General features: G+C 42.4%; 1 protein-coding gene and 1 non-coding gene across 3 annotated transcripts in view; both read left to right on the plus strand.

Moving 5' to 3' along the window:
* AHI1 (Abelson helper integration site 1) overlaps positions 1 to 13,172 on the plus strand; it is a 261,125-nt gene extending 247,953 nt beyond the window's left edge. For both annotated transcript variants that reach the window (XM_038772630.1, XM_038772621.1), the window contains exon 25: positions 12,666 to 13,172. In XM_038772630.1, coding sequence (XP_038628558.1) covers positions 12,666 to 12,912 — 247 coding nt within the window. In that variant the 3' untranslated portion in view covers positions 12,913 to 13,172. The remainder of the gene's footprint in view (positions 1 to 12,665) is intronic.
* Positions 1,074 to 1,211, plus strand: LOC119924400. The gene has a single exon (XR_005449124.1). It is a non-coding gene; the product is annotated as a small nucleolar RNA SNORA7 (small nucleolar RNA).
* Positions 13,173 to 22,343: the final 9,171 nt, after the last annotated feature.

Consider the following 22,343-nt stretch of genomic DNA (forward strand, 5'->3'; position numbering starts at 1 on the left):
GGAAAAGTTATTTGCAACTTGCGTGGTTGGAGACTCAACCCACTCAAAAGACTCCCCCACTCAAAAGACAGTTTCCACTGAGACATTCTTCTGGGCACAGTCCCCATTTTAATAACACTAGAACTTCTCCTTTTTATTACCCCATCTGCAGATGACATCAAATTTGTAGGATAGGAAAAGTTTGCATCATACAATGTGGGACGGTAACTCTAAAAAACCACAGCACAGCTCAAACTTAAAGTTAAAAATTGAGTCTAACTGCTTTGAAAAGTTTTATGCAGAGAAGAGTTGTGCGGGAATAACAGACATTATGAGCTGAATACTTTACTATCTGCCTGAGAAAGTGAGGCTCGTTCCAGCACAGGAATATTGTAAATGTTTCTTAAAACTTAAGAAAAATGATTGGTTAAAACATTCACTGCACCAATCCAAATGTGTAACTCTGAGCTCTAGAATCCACCCTTTCCTCTCCATTCAAACGCTACCTCACTGATCCCAGCTCTTATCATAATCCACCTACATTACTGCATCAGCCTCCTCACTGACCTCCCTGCCTCCTGTGTCCCTACAACACTCATCTACCTAGGTCATTTTTCTAAAAAAAAAATGATCAGTTCATATCTCCCACTCTTCAAGAACCTCAAGTGGTTGCCCATCCACCTCTGCATCAAACAGAAACTACTTTCCATCAGCTTCTAAGGTATGCAATCAGTCTGCCCCCTCCTATGTTACCTCACTGATTTCTTACTACGACCCAACCCGCCCACTTGGCTCCTCTAACTCCAGCATACGCACTGAGCCTCGATCTCATCTGTCTCATCAATGACTCTTTGCTCATGTTCCCTCTCTAGTCTATTTATTTTATTTTGTTAGTATGTTTGGTTTTGTTCTCTGTCTCCCCCTTTTAGACTGTGAGCCCACTGTTGGGTAGGGACTGTCTCTTTATGTTGCCAATTTGTACTTCCCAAGCACTTAGTACAGTGCTCTGCACATAGTAAGTGCTCAATAAATACGATTGATGATGATGATGGAACTCTCTCCCCCTTCATATCCACCACTCTTAACCATCTTCACCCCTCTCGGGATCACACCTGTAGAGTTTCCAGCACTCTACCAGTCTCAATTATGGAAGGGAGAGTCAAGCAGAGGCATACCTATTCCATTCCTAGCTTGGGCAGTGGCTAGTGAGTGGAAGGCAATTTGCTACAAGTCAAAACTCAACTGTGCTGGGCAGCAGCGGCATGGGAGAGAGTCGATGGCAGAGACTCAAATGTACCGTGCGGAAGAAGGCAATGGTAAACCACTTCTGGATTTTTACTTATAAAACTCTGTGGCTACACTACCAGAACAGTTGCAGATGGAGGTGGAGTGTCCTGGGAGAGATGGTAGAGTCGCTATGGGTCGGAGATGACGCGAAAGCATAAGACAAGACCCATCTTCAAAGCCCTTCTAAAATCTTATTTCTTCCAAGAGGCCTTCCCTGACTAAACCCTCAGTTCCCCTAATTTGCCCTCTCTTCTGTGTTGCCTAAGCATGTGGGTCTGTAACCCTTAAGCGCATTGTTTTTCTCTCTCCCACCATAGCATTTAAGTATATATGCATCGGTAACTTATTTTAAGGTCTGTCTCCTCCCCTAATCTGTAAACTCCTGTGGACCGGGATCATGTCTAACAACTCTGTTGTTTTGTAATTCCCTGAGCACTTAGTACAGGACGTGCTCAAAAAGAACATTGATTAATTGAACTTTACAGACTCAAAGGGGAGATAGGTGTCAAACTCCCCTTTTAAATGTGATAGAAGGGAATTCCTGAGGACTACACAGAGAGGAAAATAACTTTGTCCTTACACAGGGGAAGATTTCGTCTCATTGTAAATGTGGGATCATGAAAGTAGAATAATCAAGAAATGTTTGTGTAAACAGCCTTTCTGGCTCTCAATCAAAAGGATGGGATGTATAACAAAGTTTTAAAATTCCTTAAATCAAACTGGGCTCTGTTCTTCATGGACATCAGATTTTTCCCTCTTTGGAGTTGACGACAAAAGAGATACCCTGTAGATTTGCTATTGTACCATGTCAGAAAGAAGGACACACTAGTGAAATGTGGAATTGCAATCCAGATTTATTTGCACATTACCCATTTCATGATTCATCACTGTACTTTTTTGACTAAAGTAGACCCTGGAGAAACATTTAAGTTCAAGATAACTGCCAAAAATGTCTTTTTCTGGCTTTATGTTTTGCAATCTGTAAGGACAACTAGGAACACCACTCTCCCAACAGATATTAGGTGAAATTGGCCTTAATCCACATGAGTATAAGGGTTGAAAAGGCCAGAAATAGCCTCAAAAAGAATCAGAGTTGTCGTAGTCCAGAGTAGTACATAAATTTATGGAACCTAATTCTGTCTCTCCCAGAGAGTGAGGTCAGCCTAGAGTAAACCTCTGGCAGCATGAGAACACTTCCCTCCAAAGATTTATGAGTGGGGATGGAGTTTAGCTCTTCTCCAACACTTAGGCTGTGACTTGGTCGGTACCCATCAGCCCAATCCATGGTATCTACTCTTGAGCCAAGGATACTGGTTCCCGAAGAGAATTCAGGACAGAAGGAGCATGTTTTCCACTCCACAGCTCCATTGTGGACATTGATGACCCCTCCAGAGTCAGAAGGGGAAGCATAATAACTGTTTTTGAAATATACCATCTCCTTATATAAGCAAATGTGAATAAATAATTATTGTGGTATTTGTTAAGCACTTGCTCTGTACCAGGCACTGTTCTAAGCACTGGGGTGGATACAAGCAAATCGGGTTGGCTACAGTCCCTGTCGCACGTGGGGCTTACAGCCTCAATCCCCATTTTACAGATGAGGTAACTAAGGTCCAGGCAAAGAGAAGTGAAATAACTTGCCCAAGGTCACACAGCAGACGAGTGGCAGAGCCGAGATTAGAACCCAAGATCTTCTGACTTCTAGGCCCATTCTCTGTCCACTGTGCCAAGCTGTTTTCTCATGGCTGGTTTTTGTAGTGAAGTATGGTGAACATTTTTCAGGTTTTAGAATGGACAGTCTAATTTTACCATACCTATCGTTGTGGGGTCTGGCACTGGACACCTTTACGTCCGATGTTTTTGTTTTCAGCACTATGCTTCCTTCCCCACTGGCCACTGCCAAATTCCACTTCCCAGAAGAAGCACCGTGTCTGAAGGGACCTGAGTGTATTGACTCTGGAGCAATTGTCAGAGGGGTAGGTTACTTCCGAGAAACTGTCGAAGTTCAGCTGGAATTGGACAGACTTTTGCAAAAGTGGCGTAAGTGCGGCAGACATACTGTGTGCAATCAATAGTATTTATTGAGCATCTGAATGAAGAGCACTGACTAAACACTTGGAAGAGCAATCAGTCAATTATTGATATTTATTGACTGCTTTCTGTGCATAGGGTGTTTGGGAGAGTACAATAGAATAAAGTTAGTACATATGATTCCTGCTACCAATCAATCAATCAATTGTATTTATTGAGCGCTTACTGTGTGAAGAGCACTGTACTAAGCGCTTGGGAAGCACAAGTTGGCAACACATAGAGACGGTCCCTACCCAACAGTGGGCTCACAGTCTACCAAGGAGCTTACAATGTAGTGGGGAATATGATACAGTGCTCTGCCCACCATAAGCACTTAATATATACTGTTGCTAATAAATATCATTACTATAATACAATTTAGCAGGAAATGGCACAAATGTGACAGGATGAAATAGGGGGCCGGGCACTACACCGAACCCCATAATGTGCAAGGAAAGGATCCATCAGAAGTCTTCTCAGAAACCTCCACTGGCTGCCCATTCTTCTCCTCATTAAGCAGAAACTCATCATCAATCGTATTTATTGAGCACTTACTATGTGCAGAGCACATACTGCTCTGCACAAACTCTGCAGAAACTCCAGCTCCCTACCTCCTGCTCATCCACTTTCTTCTCACACTACACCCCAGCTCTCATTCTTCAATTCCCTGAAGTTAACCTACTCACGGGGCCTCTTTCTCATCTCTCCCTCTGCATTTTCTTTCTTGTGTCCTCGCCCGGCCTGGATCCCCCACCCCCCCATCCCTTCATGTCCCTAGGACCACAGCTGTCCCCATCTTCAAAGCCCTTCTGCGATCACATTTCCACCAAAGAGCTTTCCCCCAGTAATCTCTAATTTTTTAAAAAAGAGTTAAATGCTTATAATTTGCCAGTCACGGTACTAAGAACTTGGGTAGAGACAAGGTAATCAATTTAGATAGTCCCTATTCCACATGGGGTTCACCGCCTTAGTTCCTATTTTACAGGTAAGGTAACTGAGGCACAGAGTGCTTTAGTGATTTGCCCAAGGTCACACAGCAGGAAAGTGGCAGAGCTGGGATTTGAACCCAGGTCCTTCTGACTCCCAGGCCTGTGGTCTATCCACTAGGCCATGCTGCTCTTCTCCTTGTATCCTCACCCTCAGTCCTTCTGTACCTCCTAAACACTGAAGTTTACCATAATACTTGGAACACTTATGTACATATTTTATACACTCTATTACTCCCCCACCTATAATTTATTTAGGGTAGGAATTTTGTCTTCTGAATGTTTGTACACTCCCAAGTCTTAGCAGAGTGTAAGCTCTAGACTGTAAGCTCACTGTAGGCAGGGAATGTGTTTGTTACACTGTTACAGCCTTCTCTTCCAAGTGTTCCGCACACAGTAAGCGCTCAATAAATACGATTGACAGTGCTCTGCACACAATTAGCTGTCAGTAAATGCTGCTGACTGGCATTTTCTTTGTGGGTCTGTCACCAATCCCCTCTCCACCTTTTCACTTTGATTGTGAGCTCTCTGAGGGTCCATATCTAAGTCCCAACTATGTGTTCTTTCCCAGCGCTTACTACAGTGCTGGGCATAAATTAAGCACTTAATAAATGCTAGTGCTACTATTGCAGCTACATCATACTGCACACCGACAATGTCACTTGTGACGTCATGGATTTCTCGGGATCTGGTTGTTTCAAGTGTCATTCTTACAGTGAAATTGTCTCATGAAAGTCAATCAGTTTGTGTTATTTATTGAGCACTTACTGTGGGCAGATCAGTGTGCTGAGCACTGAACTAAGTGCCTGATGTAAGCATTGTATCAGACACTTTTTTATCAGTATTGTAAGTCATGTTAAAACTTGAATTTGTTTCACTGAGTTTCGATAGCCATATGTAAAGGTAGATTTTTGACAGCATTTTTCTGATTCCTCTGAGTGGAAGTGATTAGAAATTTATTTTTAAGGAGTCTATTTGACCAAAGGTGGGAAAGTTTGTTTTTTTTCATAAAGGAAACCTTCCCAGTGGCTTTCACAAGAGGAAGTCAAAATCACCAACCTGAATATACTCCATAAATAACCACGTTTGAAGATTCTAAAGCCTCATGTTCTAGTATAAAATATTATTTGAGCATTATAAACCCTCAAAAAGTAAGACTATTCACACCTAGGGTAGAGACCCTGGCTATATTGCCTTTTTTTGTTGAAAGCAAAATTATCATCAAAAATAGAGAGAGAAGATTTATCAGGGGGAAATGAAGAATGGTTCTGAAGTTGAAAAGAAAAGAAAAAATGGTTATCTCTAAAGACTAGAAATGGGCATGGAGACGTGAAATAGTGACATTTTGAAGAGGCTATTTGATTTAGTAATTAGGCTCATTAAACTGTCCAATTTTAACCAGAAACCTTAAAGTGCATATTCAGAAACAAATTGATTTGATTTAGTCAGTGTATTAGTCCAATAGTCAAATTCTCCCAACAAAGAGGATCATAAAAACATAATACCAGAAGAAATCCAAGCCCTGGCCACCTGGGAATCCCAAATCTTAGGTCCAGGGAAATTGAAAACTCAGTCGATCCATCAATCATATTTATTGAGCATTTACTGTGTGAAGGGGACTGTACTAAATGATTGGAAGACTACAGTATAACCAAGTTGGTGGACATGTTCCCTGCCAACAACGAGCCAAGTTGAGATTGGCATAGATAATGAAAATAGTAATAATAGTATTTGTTAAGCATTTACTACATGCCAAATACTGTGCTAAACACTGGGGTACACAATCAGGTCAGTCACAGTCCCTCCCGCACACAGGGCTCCCTGTCTAAGAGGAGAGAAAGCAAGTATGGAATCAGCCCGGTGTCCCTGCAGTCTCCCAGCTTGAAGCGTTTTCTAACTGGAGGGTCACGGCACAGTGGCCAACCTGCTTCAATGAATGTACAGCTGTCCTCATGGGATTGCTGGGACCGACGTCCTTCAGTATCTCAAGAGGAGATCTCTTGCTTTGTTTCAAAATTCACCCCTCCACCTCTGTATCTGATCCTATTCCTTCTCACCTTATCAAAACACTTGCCCCCTCCTTTATTCCCTCCCTACCAGCCATCTTCAACTCTTCCCTCTCCAATGGCTTCTTCCTCACTGCTTTGAAACATGTCTCCCCATCATAAAAAAACCTCCCTTGACCCCACAGCTCCCTCCATTTATTGCCCCATCTCCCTCCTACCATTTCCCTCCAAAATCCTTGAGCAAGCTGTCTACACCCGCTGTCTCAAGTTCCTCTTCTCCAATTCTCTCCTTGTCCCCCTCCAATCTGTCTGTCCCCTTCACTCCAAATAAACCTCCCTCTCAAAGGTCACAAATGATCTCCTTCTTTCCAAATCAAATGGCCTCTACTCTATTCTAATTCTCCTCGACCTTTCAGCTGCCCTTGACACTGTTGACCACCCTCTTCTCCTGGAAACATTATCTGACCTTGGCTTCACTGACACTGTTCTCGCCTTGTTCTCCTATCTCTCTGGCCACTCATTCTCAGTCTCTTTCATAGGCTCCTCCTCTGCCTCCCATCCTTTAACTGTGGGAGTCCCTCAAAGCCCACCTCTATTCTCCATCTACACCCACTCCCTTGGAGAATTCCTTGGCTCCTGTGGCTTCAACTACCCGCTTTTTGCAAATAATTCTCAAATCTACATCTCCACCTCTGATCTCTCTCCCGCTAATGCAGTCTCACATTTCCTCCTGCCTTCAAGACATCTCTACTTGGATGACCCGCCATCACCTCAAACTTTACATGTCCAAAATAGAGCTCCTCATCTTCCCACCCAAATCCTGTCTTCCCCATGATTTTCCCATCACTGTAGACAGCACTACCATCTTTCTTGTCTCACAAGCCCATAACTTTGATGTTATCCTTGATTTATCTCTCTCATTCAACCCACATATTCAATCCATCATTAAATCCTGTTGGTTCAGCTTTCACAACATGGCTAAAATCCACCCTCTCCTCTCCTTTCCTTTCAAACTGCTACCATGGTAATCCAAGCACTTACCCTATCCCGCTTTGATTACTTTATCAACCTTCTTGCAGACCTCCCTGCCTACTGTCTCTCCCCATCCATATTTCTACAAAAGCGTTCAGTCTGTTTTTCACCGTTCCTCAAAAACCTCATGTGGTTGTCCATCCACCTCCATATCAAACAGAAAGTCCTTAACATCAGCTTTAAAGCACTCAATCACCTTGCCACCCTCCTACTTCACCTCGCTACTCTCTTGCTACAGTGCAGCCCACACACTTCACTCCTCTAATGCCAATCTACTCGCTGTACCTTGATCTCGTCTATCTCGCCACCAACCTCTTGCCCACATCCTGCCGCTGGCCTGGAACATCCTTCCTCTTCATATCCAACAGACAAATACGCTCCTTATTGAAAGCGCATCTCCTCCAAGAGACCTCCTCTGACTAAGCCCTAATTTCCTTTTAGACCTTCCCTCACTAAACCCTAATTTCCCCTTCTCCCACTCCCTTGTGCATTGCCCTTATTTGCACCCTTTATGCAACCCTACCCAGCCCCTCAGCACTTATGTAGATACCCGTAATTATTTTCATTTATATTAATGTCTGTCTCCCTCTCTAGATGGTGAGCTCATTGTGGGCAGGGGATGTGCCTACCAACTCTGTCATATTGTATTCTCCCAAGCTCTTAATACAGTACTAAACACATAATAAGCACTCTATAATCGTGATTGATTGATTCTTGTCTTTTGGACCTCTCATACCAGCAATCCCAGGAACATCTCTTCTCTCTTCTCCCCAAAACAAGGCCCAGCCCCTAAAGTCCTGCTTGGATTGAAGCTCAACTTTAGCCAATGCCATCCCAGGGTTTAGTCTGTGGTGGGTTTTTTGGTATTTGTTAAGCACTTACTGTATGCCAGGCACTGGGGTAGATATGAGATAATCAGTTTGGACACAGTCCCTGTTCCACATGGGGCTCACGGCCTTAATCCCCATTTTACAGATGAGGTCAATGAGGCACAGAGAAGTGAAGTGGTTTTCTCAAGGTCACACAACAGATGAGTGGCAGAGGCAGGATTAGAACCCATGTCCTTCTGACTCCCATTCACATGCTCTATCCACTAGGCCATGCTGCTTCTCATGCTGAGCTGAGCAGGGACCGGGACTTTAAGTTCAGTGAGGGCAGGGAATGTGTCTGTTTTTTTGTTATATTGTACTCTGCCAAGTGCTTAGTTCAGTTCTCTGCACACAGGTGCTCAATAAATATGATTGAATAAATGAATAACTGGACAAGGCTGGGGCAGGTTGGGAAGGGAATTATCTCACATTGCAATGACACAGGAGTCATCAAAGCCAGCCCCCTGTTTTGGCCGGAGGTGCCTCTAGCTTGTTTTCAGAGACTTTTAGAGAAGAAAATCCACTAATTAAACTCACCCATTTTTAAGAGCCTTCACTGTCAGGAAAGTCTCTCTCTCTGGGTCTAACTTTCAGCTCTCAGGCATGAAGGAGAACAGCAGGTCATCATCTTTTTTATAATAGTTCCTTTTATATGTGAAGATTTTTATTAACACTCCTCAGTCTCAATACATTTTTTTCAACCCATTTCACCTTTTTGTCTAGAATGTTCACGTAGGCGTTCAGAAAACATAGGGTGTTTTACAGGGATATTTTCCCCTTCATCTTTTATTACCTCAAAAGTAGGCTTTTACATGCTAAAGTTGCAGCTTCTTTGAATTAGAATCCTTCTGAATGTCTTTTGGCCTAATCAAGTCTTCAAATATTTTGAAACCAATAAAAGATTTCCAATTTTCAAACAAAACCTGAAAACTGGAGGTAGGAGTCAGTTGATTGCTGTTACTGAGTGTCTACTGTGTGCCAAGCACTGTTCTAGGCACTTGGGAACATACATTACGCATAGTAAAATATAACTTGGTAAGCCTGACTGCTTGATTGCTGCCATGAGCAGATCGACCAGAAAATAAATTGTGGCAGCTTTAGAAAACTAATAACTTTGACAGGTGGTATTAACAAGAGGATATCCCTTACCTAAAAAAAGGACCTCAGAACTACGTTTCTAGATCTAATTGAGTTTTCTCTTCAGCCCACAGGAAGTCTCACAGTGAAATAGCCCACAAAGGTGAATAGCAATTAATCAGTCTCTCAAAACGAGAAGTGCTGAATAAGTCCTACTTCCACTCATGATGCTGACATTGCCAGCCAGTTTTATGGTTCGCTTTGCTTTGAGCAGCTGACCCCAAACTGCTCTATAAAAGTCTTGATGGAAAAACTGGTCAGGGGCGAGTCATTTTTTAACACATCCGTCCTCTTTTCACCCACTCGCCTGAAAGAAGTGCATTCACCCAAGAGTTAAACCAAAGGTCCTGGGATCGATAGGCTTAGTACTCAACAAGGGCATCTATCACCCCATTCATTTTCAAAACAAGTGATTTTCATAATAAAATCAATTCTAAAAGTGGCAGCAGCAGTAACTAGGGCTAGCCTCAGTATCTTCATCTAAACCTGCTCCTCTCCAAAATGTTTGGGAGGCTGTGGCCATTTCAAGCTGCTTTCAAAAATCTTGTCAGCTGCCACTCCAAAGCTGAGCCCTACTTCTGGGGTTGCTGTGGAAATGAGTTTAGAAAGAGCATGACACTATTCTTGAGACTAGCAGGACCCTTTCAACTGTTTGTTCTTGTAGTGTGTCAAGAGCCACTAGAATCCTCCTCATTCGGACAGCGTGCTCTTTGTCTAGTATAAAGCGGCTCACCGACAAGGTACACCTGATGCAAAACCAGTCTAAAGGCCTTTGGGAGGCTTGGTGGTCCTAGCAGCAAAGTGGATGGAGTGGCCATGGGACACTGGGAACGAGAGCTGAGGTGAATACCGACGACTCGCAGCCCGGCTCTGCTGCCTTCCGTCCCCTTCCTCATTCATTCATTCATTCATTCATTCATTCAATCGTATTTCTTGAGCTCTTGCTATATGCAGAGCACTGTATTAGGCCCTTGGGAAAGTACAATACAGCACTAAAGAGAGACAATCACTGACCATAACAAACTCACAGGCTAGAGGAGGGAGACAGATGTTAATACAAGTAAAGAGACATCACTATAAATAAATAAAATTGCAGATCTATATATAAGTGCTGTAGGGTTGGGGGGAGAGCAAAGTGAACGAGTCAGAGTTACGTGGAAGGGAGAGGAAGATGAGGAAAAGTGGGGCTTAGCCTGGGCAGCCTTTTTGGATGAGATATACCTTCAGTAAAGCTTTGAACGGCAGGCTGGTTGGTGGGGAGAGTATTTGGTGGATTTGAGAAGGGAGGGCGTTCCAAGCCAGAGGCAGGACATGAGCCAGGGGTCAGCAGCAAGACAGGCGAGATTAAGGCACAGTGAGAAAGCTAACGCCAGAGGAGCGAAGTGTGGGCTGCGTTGCAGAAGGAGAAAAGGGAAGTGAGGTAGGAGGGGGCAAGATGATGGAGAGCTTTAAAACCAATGGTGAGGAGTTTTTGTTTGATACAGAGGTGGATAGGCAACCACTGGAGATTTTTGAGGAAGGCTGTGACATGCCCTGAATGTTTCTGTAGAAAGATAACCCAGGCAGCAGAGTGAAGTATGGACTGGATTAGGGAGAAGCCGGACGTTGGGAGGTCAGGAAGGAGGCTGATGCAGTAATCTAGGCGGGATAGGATGAGTGATTGTACTAATGTTGTAGCAGTTTGGATAGAGAGGAAAGGGTGGATTTTAGCGATGTGGAGAAGGTGAGGCCAACAGGATTTGGTGACAGATTGGATATGTGGGTTGAATGAGAGAGCAGAGTCAAGGATGAGACCAAGGTTACGGGCTTGTGAAACGGGAAGGATGGTTGTGCCATCAACAGTGACGGGAAAGTTCGGGAGAAGACAGGGTCTGGGAGGGAGACCTTGTGTCCCTGTGGGGAAACCCTCCACCTAATGTACCTAATGCAACTAGTCTATTTTCTGTCCTCTAGACTGTAAACTCACTATGGAGGGATGTGTCTATTTATCATTATATCATACTCTCCCAAGCGCTTAGTACAGTGCTCTGCACGCAGTAAGTGCCCTATAATTGTCACTGAATGAATGAACCAATGAATATCAAGCACCAGATTGCTGGAAAAATAATAAACTGATGAGGTACCTTTTTTTCCTGTTTTGAAGAAATAGAAAGCCGCTGATTTGTGACCTCTTAAAATGTTCTATTTTTACCCGTAGCAGAAAAGGAAAAAAAAAATTACAAAGTATGTACTTTTGCTAACATGTAGTTTGACTGTTTTAAGGCTAAGACTTTCGAATTTAGGAAAGGTTTAGCCTAGGTGAGGCAAAGTAAAAAAGAAACCTCAGTAATGAATTTCTAACTTTTGGTCCATTTTTGAAAGGGGAAAAAGATTCTTATGCTCATCAATCACTCAGTGGTATTTATTGGGCACCTACTGAGATGTAGTATGGCCTATTGGAAAGTGTAAAGGCCTGAGAGTCAAAGGTGCTAATCTCAACTCTGCCACTTGACTGCTGTGTGAGCCTGGGCAAGTCACCTTCCTTCTCTGTGCCTCAGTTACCTCCTCTGTAAAATGGGAATTAAAATTGTGAGATCCATGTGGGACATGGACTTTGTACAACCTGATTATCTGGTATTGACTTCCAGAGCTTAGTACAGTGCCTGTCAAATGATAAGCACTTAGCAAACATCATTAAAAAAATAATCAATGTACCTAAGTGCTTGGGAGTGTACACTGGAAGCAAAACACATTTCTTACCCTCAACAAACTTAGAGTGTAATGGGGAAGAGAAGGACAAAAATAATTTACAAATAGTGGGATCAGGAGAAAAAACAAAGACACTGTATGAAGAAACTCAATTTTATCTACTGTGTAATTGAATACATACTAAAAATAAACAGCAGCATAAGTTTTGAGGCTAGGAATAAAACACATGTGAAATAAACACACATGACTGGATGTCGTGAATCAATTGGGAACCTTGAGAAAATCCCCCATTTGCACAGTACAGGAGTGTGTGTGTGTGCACCCAGTTATGCAGTACTCTATTGCATTTATTTATTTATCAAAGTTTCCAAAATCACCTGCAGCTCTTCTTCCTTATTATATCATTTGAAGTTGGATAGCCCACTAGCAGATTTGGAAATAGAGGTATTTGCTTCATCATTTAGGGCCTGGAAGAGAATGTTTCTTTTTATATTGGGACCTATACCGTTACCTGGGAAAAGTCACAAAATGTGTCAGGCAACTCAAGTTCATTGTGGCTGAAAGGGAAATCTCAAGATGACTGTTAATTTTATAATTATTTTCCCTCCTAGAGGTGCAAGGAGGAAGAAGAAGAAGGAGGAGGAGGAGGAAGAAGGAAGGAGACAAACAGAGGCAATTGCAGAAGTAAAACCTAACCTAATGGCTCTTCACACCTCCCAAATGTCAGGTGCTGCTGCGCAGGTAGAAGGCAAAGTGGCATCTCCTCGCCCAAGTACAGAATCAAAGAATAAAAAGGAAACCAGAATTCGGGCCAAGAGGACTGGAAGGGCGAATGTGGCCTTTGAGCCCGACTGTTAGGAGCCATTGTATCAGGTGGGCCCAAGGATCGGTACTTGGTCCACACACTCGGGATTGCATCCAAATGACCACAGTTAGCAAACCAATACAGAAGAACACTTCTACAGTTCACAACACAGAAAGAAAAAGAGTGCGAACTGAGAGGAGATGAGTGCAGCTGTCCTTTAACCATTTTGTAGGGGTACCTAAAAGCACATAAAAGGGAGAAGCAGTGTGGCCTAATGGAAAGAGTCAGAAGATCTGAGTTCTAATATCTGCTCTGCCACCTGTCTGCTGTGTGACCCTGGGCAAGTCACTTAACTTTTCGGTGCCTCAATTCCTTCATCTGCAAAATGGGGATTTGCTATCTGTTCTCACTCCTACTTAGACTTTGAGCCCCATGTGGGATCTGATTATCTTGTATCTAACGCAACACTTGTTACAGTCCTTGGCCAATAGCAAGCTCTTAACAAATACCTATTATTATTATTATTATTATTGTTATTACACAGTAGATTAGGAGAAGCAGTGTGGCTTGGAGAAGCAGTGTGGCTTAGTGGATACAGTACAGGCTTGGGAGTCAGAGGATCTGGGTTCTAATTCCAGCTCCTCCACAAGTCTGCTATGTGACCTTGGGTAGGTCACTTCACTTCTCTGGGCCTCAGTTACCTCATTTGGAAAATGGGGATTAAGACTGCAAGTCCTATGCGGGACAGGAACTGTATCCAACCCAATTAGCTGATATCTACCCCTAGTACAGTGCCTGGCACATACTAGGCCCTTAACAAATACCACAGTCATTATTATTAGTAGCATGGCCAAGGAGTCTGGGACCCTTGTATCTTGACATCATAAGATTCCAGCGCTTAGAACAGTGCTTGGCACATGGTAAGCACTTAACAAATACCATAATTATTGTTATTATAATGGGTTGTATGCAGGTGATCGATCAAATGAGTAGAATGGTAGACCCTTCTGAGAATAGGAACAAAGAATATTCTTGAGGTTTAACGTTTGAAAGTGTGACATTCATAACAGGGGATTGGGTAGGGTATTCAAGATCCCTACACAATGGTCACATTGTAACGCAGAAATACATAAAAAGAAATATGCACTTTAGACTACGTACTTTTCATACTGATTTTCAATGAAGGATGTGTTAACTCTATGCACTACAATTGAAACACCAGAGGGTTTTTTTTGGTGTCCAGGAAGCAGGGATTCATATGAGTTTTATTTTTCAAGTATTTATACAGAGTATCTGAATTAAATAAACCATATGGTATTATATTCATTTTAGCTTCACTGTTTAATATTTTAGAAATTATTTCTTTGCATTATGATGACTCCTTGTCAGAAAAAATGGTTTCAGGAATAGAGTGGTCTCATTCATACTTTGACATTAAATCAGTTTATTTTGGGGCTGGTTCTTTTTTCCACTTGACCTTCTGAAGGAGATCGTTCTGAGTCTTTCAGGGAAATCTTTAACCCCAACCCTCCCCGTCAAAAAATAGACAAATGTAAAATTAGAAAAACTTATTTTGTAGACAAACAATTGATTCCATCAAAAAAAGAAGTGAAAATAACAGTACCGGGCATTGAGGTGTGAAAGGTACCCAGATGCGAACCACTCCATGCAATATAGTCTCGTAAAAATATATTCTGCTCTCATCCCTGCACATGTTTTGAAGGCACAAAAATGGGTAAACATGTCTCTGCTCCACAGAGTTCTAAAAAAAGGCATTTCCCTCAGATAGTCGTGTAGATGGGTACTGTTTGATAACAAGCTTCAGCTGTCAGGGTTGATGCCTTGAGGCTTCCACTTTGTGCAGAATCTGTGTGTGTGTGCTTATTTCAGGAAAAACAGGCTCTATCTTAACTTCAGTGATGACAACTGTCCCCTGGAAAAACTCATCATTTCTGATTGTGAAGTGGCTGGATATTTTAAATAGAGGACTCTTTGATTTCTGCCTGGAATTCCAAAGCATTTTTTCCCATTCCAAGAGTGTGATTCTTGTCTTTAAAAACAACCACCAAAAAACCCAAGCAAAACAGCAACAACACATGGTTGTTTCCAAGTTAGAGCCAAAAAGGCATATCACTATATATGCCCATAACAGCTGAGTTACTGTAAGGACCTTGGAGCTTAATTGGAGGGTAATACAATCATTCATCCTATTATGCCTGGATTACTGCACCAGCCTCCTTACTGACCAACTTGTACCAACTTGTACTTCCCAAGCGCTTAGTACAGTGCTCTGCACACAGTAAGCACTCAATAAATACGATTGATGATAATATAAAAACGTTGATCACAGGGAGATGGGAGACAGAGGTAACATTTCAGCCCTAACACCAGGGAGAGTTGGTGGTTCTAATCCAAGGCACTGCAACTGCTTTTGTACTGGCAAACTCGAGCTCTAATTATGTTCAGTGCTCTGAAGCTGAATAGAATGGCTCTGCCACACTTTCCAGATTGAGAGTAGAGGAGGCAGGAGCTATGCTTCATGACCAAAGGACAAGTAGGCTGAAAAATCAGGAGAGCCCACATAAAGATTTATAGTCCATTCATTCAATCCTATTTACTGAGCAATTACTGTGTGCAGAGCACTGTTGTAAGTGCTTGGAAGAGTACAATAAAACAATAAACAGACACATTCCCTGGCCACAACGAGTTTACAGTCTAGATTAGGGGAGACAGACTTCAATACAAATAAGCCAAATAAAATTACAGATACTTATGTAAGTGCTGTGGGGCTGGGAGTGGGGAAGAGCAAAGGGAGCAAGTCAGGGCGATGTGGAAGGGAGTGGGAGATGAGGAAAAGTGGGGCTTAGTCTGGGAAGGCCTCTTGGAGGAGATGTGCCTTCAATAACGCTTTGAAAGGAGGGAGAGTGGGAAGGAGAGTAATTGTCGGATTTGGGGAGGGAGGGCGTTCCTGGCCAGAGGCAGGACCTGAGCTAAGGAGTCAGCGGTGAGACAGGTGAGATGGCGGCACAGTGAGAAAGTTAGCACCAGAGGAGTGAATTTGCTGGCTGGTTGTAGACCAAGAGAAGCGAAGTATGGTAGGAGGGGGCAAGGTGGTAGAGTGCTTTAAAGCCAATGGTGAGAAATTTTTGTCTGATGCAGAGGTGGGTGGGCAACCACTGGAGTTTTTTGAGGAGGAGGGTGACGTGTCCTGAACGTGTTTGTAGAAAAATGATCTGGGCAGCAGAATGAACTATGGACTGGAGTGGGTAGAGACAGGAGGCCTGAGGTCAGTAAGGAGGCTGGTGCAGTAATCCAGGCATAATAGGATGAATGATTGCATTAACGTAGTAGTAGTTTGGTTGGAGAGGGAAGGATGGATTTTAGTGATGTTGTGATGGTGGGACCGGCGGGATTTATCCTTAGAAACAAACTTGAGTTATATTTGCACCATTTTCACCTCAAGAGGGTGGGTTTATGCTATCTTTTCCCTCTTCTTTTCTTCCATCTAAACAGGAGCCTTATGCTTCTTTGTAACTTCCAGGAAGTTTTAGAATTTTCCTGTCTCACTTGCTGGAAAACAAATGTGGGGAATAACGGTCTTTCAGTCACTGGTATTTATTGAGCACTAACTGCATGCAGAGCATTGTACTAAGTGCTTGGAAGAGTACACTGCAGTGAATTGGTAGATGCATTCCCTGCCCTCAAGAAGCTCATAGTCTAGAAGGGGAGACAGGCGGTGATGGAAAGAAATAAATTATGGATATGTACCTAAGCGTTTATACAGTTTATGGAGGGTAAACTCAGAGAGTTATTCTAAGGCTATTAAAAAATAAAATTCGGTCTCAAAAGGATTCATAATATAAGAAATATTTTATTCTAGATTTTTTTCTTCTTCACCACTGAGGAAAATCATGCAGTGACAGGGAAAACTAGAAGCAGCACGGCCTGAGAGTCAGAAGGACTTGGGTTCTAATCTTGGCTCCACCATTTGTCTGGTATGTGACCTTAGCAAGTCACTTCACTCCTCTGTGCCTCAGTTAGCTCAACTGTAAAATGGGGATTAAAATTGTGTGCCCTAGGTGGGACACAGACAGTGTCCAACCTGATTAGCTTGCACATACCCCAGAGGTTAGTATAGTGCCAGGCACATAGTAAATACTTAACAAATACCATTTTTTAAAAAATGTAATTAAACCACCGCAATGAGAAGCATTCATGGAGGCAGGATGAGCTAGTGAGGAGAGTAACAGGTTTAGGAGTCATGAGAATTGGGTTCTATTCCTGGCTCCACCACTCCCCTGCTATGTGACACTGGGCAAGTCATTTAACTTATGTGTATCCCAGTTTCCTCATCTGTATAATGGGGATAAAATTCCAGTTCTCCCTCCTCCTCCTTACACTGTGAACCCCATTTGGGACAGGGACCAAGTCCGATCTGATTATCCTGTATCTACCCCAGTGCTTAACACAGTATTTGGCACAAAATTATGGTGTTTGTAAAGTGGTTACTATGGGGCAAGTACTAGGGCAGATACAAGATCATTAGGTCAGACACAGCCCCTGTCCCTCTCCCACCTAGGGCTCACAGTTTAAGTAGGAGGGAGAACTTAATAGATACCATCATTACTGACTCATCCCATGCAGTTTTGCAATCCTCAATATTGTCTTTTCCAAAAGTGGGCAGCAAAATATTTTAAAACTCTGAATTTTCCTCATGTGGAAATTTAATTTAAAATTGTTTTGGAAAAAGTTGTTTGAGGAATGGAAAACTTTGTCTCCAAGTCAGTCTATAGTGGCCAACCCTTGCACAGCAACCAGAGAAAACAAATTGAGACTTCTGCACTAATTGTTTTGAAAGTCATCAGTTGCAGGGGGAAAAAAATCTAGGGACCAGAAATAGTACATTTCTGAAGCAACATTTTAGGACTTTTCTACATAATGGCTTTGTAATTGAAAGTTTGCTGTTGAACTTCTGGCAATAAGAAAAAAAGCCCGCTGAATGAGAAGAAAGTAGTTGCTTCTATGGAGGTGGAGCTTAGGGCAACGAAAATGTCGCGCCAAATCTGGTTGAGTTTTTTTTCTTTAAAATTCACAGACACCCTCCCGGTGTCATAAAATCCTCTGCATATTTCCTAATAGGCAGATGAATCTGCAAACCACGTTTCTGGTTTTTTAAACTCTGTCTTTAAAACTTACCCCATTTCCCTTCTGTGGGATATTTGCTAATCGTTCAAGCTGTCTGAACTGGAAAGTTCACACCTGCCCAAAGGATTAGAAGACAGTAAACTAGGTCACCACAATTTACCTTCAACAGCAGTGGGCTGCGTCATGATGGCATGCATGTTCTGTGACATATCCTGTATCCTGGAGTCCTCAATAAATGCCTTCAATCGGCCATTTGATTGAGTCACTTAGATGAGCATTCACAGGCACAAGTAAACTCTGAATTTTTAAGGAAACAGTTAAAGATAAAATCTACAGTTCTAAAGCCTGATGGCACATAGTGAGAGAGTGGCAGTGTGGGCACCTAAAAACTATCAATTGTTTCCTTTGCATAATAATGGCTTAATACTATAAAGAACCAAGCTTTCTAGATTACCAGATGTAGATTGTAAGATCATCTTTAGACAGTAAACTCATTTTGGGCAGAGGCTGTGTCTGTGTATTATTGTTTTGTGCTCTTCCAAGCACACAGTACAGTGCTCTATTCAAAGTAAGTGCTCAATAAATGCGATTGAATAGTATAATACATAATAATAATAATGGCATTTATTAAGCACTTACTATGTGAAAAGCTCTGTTCTAAGCGCTGGGGAGGTTACAAGGTAATCAGGTTGTCCCACGGGGGGTTCACAGTCATCATCCCCATTTTACAGATGGAGGTAACTGAGACATAGAGAAGTTAAGTGTCTTGCGAAAAGTCACACAGTTGACAATTGACAGAGCCAGGATTTGAACCCATGACCTCTGACTCCAAAGCCCGTGCTTTTTCCATTGAGCCATGCTACTTCTCTACATCACTTATGTACATATCTATAAATTATTTATTTATATTAATGTTTGTCTCCCCTTCTAGATCGAAGCTCATTGTGGGCAAGGAATGTGTCTGCCAACTCTGCTGTATTGTACTCTCCCAAGCACTTAGGATAGTGGTGTGCACACCTTAAGTGCTCAATGAATACCACTGGTTGATTGATTAAATACTTGTCACTGAGGGGTGAACTGAGGCTTTCAAAACAGCATCTTTCATTCATTCATTCATTCAATCGTATTTATTGAGTGCTTACTGTGTGCAGAGCACTGTACTAAGCGCTTGGGAAGTACAAGTTGGCAACATATAGAGACGGTCCCTACCCAACAGCGGGCTCACAGTCTAGAAGGGGGAGACAGACAACAAAACAAAACATATTAACAAAATAAAATAAATAGAATAAATATGTACAAATAAAATAAATAGTGGTATTTGTTCAGCACCTACTATGTGCCAAGCACTGTTCCAAGCGCTGGAGTCGACATAAGGAGAAGCAGTGTGGCTCAGTGGAAAGAGCCCAGGCTTTGGAGTCAGAGGTCATGAGTTCAAATCCTAGCTCCGCCAACTGTCAGCTATGTGACTTTGGGCAAGTCACTTCACTTCTCGGTGCCTCAGTTCCCTCATCTGTAAAATGGGGATTAAAACTGTGAGTCCCCTGTGGGACAACCTAATCACCTTGTAACTGCCCCAACGCTTAGAACAGCGCTTTGTATTTGTTAAGTAAGCGCTTAACAAATACATTATTATTATCATCAGCATTAAGGAGATTCATTCATTCACACAATCATATTTATTGAGCTCTTACTGTGTGCAGAGCACTGGACTAAGCATTTGGGAAATACAAGTTCAGGCTGCCTACCTAAGAGAGTGGAGTTAAAAGGAGCTGATAAGCTGCCTGTTCTATAACCATAGCTCAATGACTCTTCAAATCACTCATTCATTCAATCGTATTTATTGAGTGCTTACTGTGCGCAGAGCACCATACTAATCGCTCAGAAAGTACAATTCGGCAACAGTTAGAGACAATCCCTACCCAACAACGGGCTCATTCCATAGTCTGGCAAAATTGGCATCAAAAGAATAATGGGTGGCTTTATTACTTCCTGAAGGGTCACTTAAATGGAAGAACAAGATGCCACATCCTCCATTTACTACCTTGAGGGGCTTTCCTCCTTGTCACGAGGTACTTTAAGAAAAAGATCCTGTAAAACACGTCGGACATTAGTAATGACCCTTAATCCAAGAGGCAAAGGGAGGCAGATCACAGTCAAATAAAGAGCAATGAAAGCACAAGGGAGCGTGCAAATCAAAAGTCTCCGTTGACTAGGGAACTAAATCCGTCGGCTGGGTCCGATTGTATGTTGGAGAATTGAATGTCAGGATCATTTAGGGTTAACAATGCCCCAACCCAGCTAAAGCAGACAGCTCTGAAAAATAGCCGGCACGGTAGCCGTTCGCCAGAGACCATGGAAGCAAACTTGATAATGAGGCATTTCATTCATCACATCCTTCTGCTCTAATTACGAAGGTGAATAGGAAAAACTTCATCTGAGGCGGGAACCAGCTGAAGTAAAAACACTTGTTTTGTAAACACAAAGGATTTTTTTTTTTTAATGATCCTCTATGAGCTTATAGGAAACATATATGGAAAACTCCAGTCTCCGAATTTGCACTTCACAATCAGCTCTCTGCAGCCCTTAATACTTTGCTGGGATGTTCAGTTTAAAACATTGGCGCTTGACACATTTTCATCTTGCCTTATAAGGTTAAAGTCTAACTCTGCTTACAGCTGCAGCTTGTATTGTCATCTTCCATTTCTAATGAGCCACCAGCACACACTGCCTCCTGGGATGAAGAAAAATGATAAAATTGTGTTTTGTTTCCAACCTAAGGATGTTGGACATGTGATGTTTCTTCTTCTCCAAACTTCATTCTATGATGATTAAAAAGTTCATGTAGAAACACAGCGTGGCTCAGTGGAAAGAGCCTGGGCTTTGGAGTCAGAGGTCATGGATTCAAATCCCGGCTCCAACAACTGTCAGCTGTGTGACTTTGGGCAAGTCACTCAACTTCTCTGGGCCTCAGTTACCTCATCTGTAAAATGGGGATTAAAACTGTGAGCCCCCCATGGGACAACCTGATCACCTTGTAATCTCCCCAGTGCTTCGAACAGTGCTTTGCACATAGTAAGCACTTAACAAGTACCATTATTATTATTATTATTGTTAAACAGTGTTACCTGTCGAAATGGTCAAATATTTTGGGGAATCCCAACTCATACAATACCCTAAGAAGTTGGGGTTATACCTTCGAAGGCCAAAAGGGGTTAATTTTTGGAGTCTTTTCTGGGTCATCCTCTAGTACTTGTCAACAGCTGGAAAAGATCTCTCAGGATGTTCTGGAGAAAGTAGTTTAAGAATGATTAACTGGGTTTTGTATAAATACATTACCTCAGCAGGAAAGCTTCCTACTTCGGCTTTTAATTTGTGAAGTTAAAATCAGGCTCTGACCAATTTAACGAAAATGGCAAAGGGGGAAGGAGGAAAAAGCACAATGTTTAGGAAAATAAAATTGAAAAAAAAAAACTTGCTGGCAGGGGATGAATGAGAAACTGAAGCTTGAGAAAAGTGGTCACAAGACAGAAGGAAGAAGGTTCCCTGGAGGAAAGCCTCGTTGCTTTGGTTCAGTTTTTTCAATATTTCAAGCCTAGAATATCTAGTTAGTTATTTTTTCCATTCAAAAAATACTCGGAGCGCACTTACTTAGATATGTAACTTGCTTCCTAAGTAACCTCGACTCTACTCGCTAAACCGCCTCACGCGTGATTTTTGCATTCTCCATTTTCTCCATGTAAAGAGTCTGCCGGCTGCTCGACCACAGCATAACTCCTTCTTATCATTCCTACCTACTGTACACAAGCAAGTGCCCAGCAGTAGCTGCAGATGCCACTTTTAGCAAGATAAATGTTTCCACACCGGTAGAGAAATATCAGCAAAATCTATGCACTGAAAGAACATCAAATTCTTATTACACTTATCACATGCACAGGCAAGGAGCATAATAAACTAGTCTGTAGCAGCTGTAAATTTCTGAGGATTTATCTAACCACAAATACATTGAAATGGGGAAATGGGGCTATATTAAACTGTGCAAGATGCTGTTGGAACTTTGCCATCTCTGCAACATCCTGTAATTAATTTATTATGACAGGTCTGGCAAACTGAAACACCAAATACACTTGCGACAGACTGTTCTGCTCTGGCTGTTGGGAGAGCTCAGCAGTCACAAAAATGCAGGTAGATTTCTTCTTTTGCGATGCAGTATTGCTAATCGTGTGCTAATGACTCGAATGCCGCGTCTCTGGGTAAGGATGAGAATGAGATTGAAGGCAGAGATCCGGTCGCTGAGGTCTCTCCTTCCCCGCTTTTCACAGGACGAGGTTCTGGATTAAGC

This window comes from Tachyglossus aculeatus, chromosome 2, assembly GCF_015852505.1.
Source record: "Tachyglossus aculeatus isolate mTacAcu1 chromosome 2, mTacAcu1.pri, whole genome shotgun sequence".
Taxonomy (NCBI): Eukaryota; Metazoa; Chordata; class Mammalia; order Monotremata; family Tachyglossidae; genus Tachyglossus; species Tachyglossus aculeatus.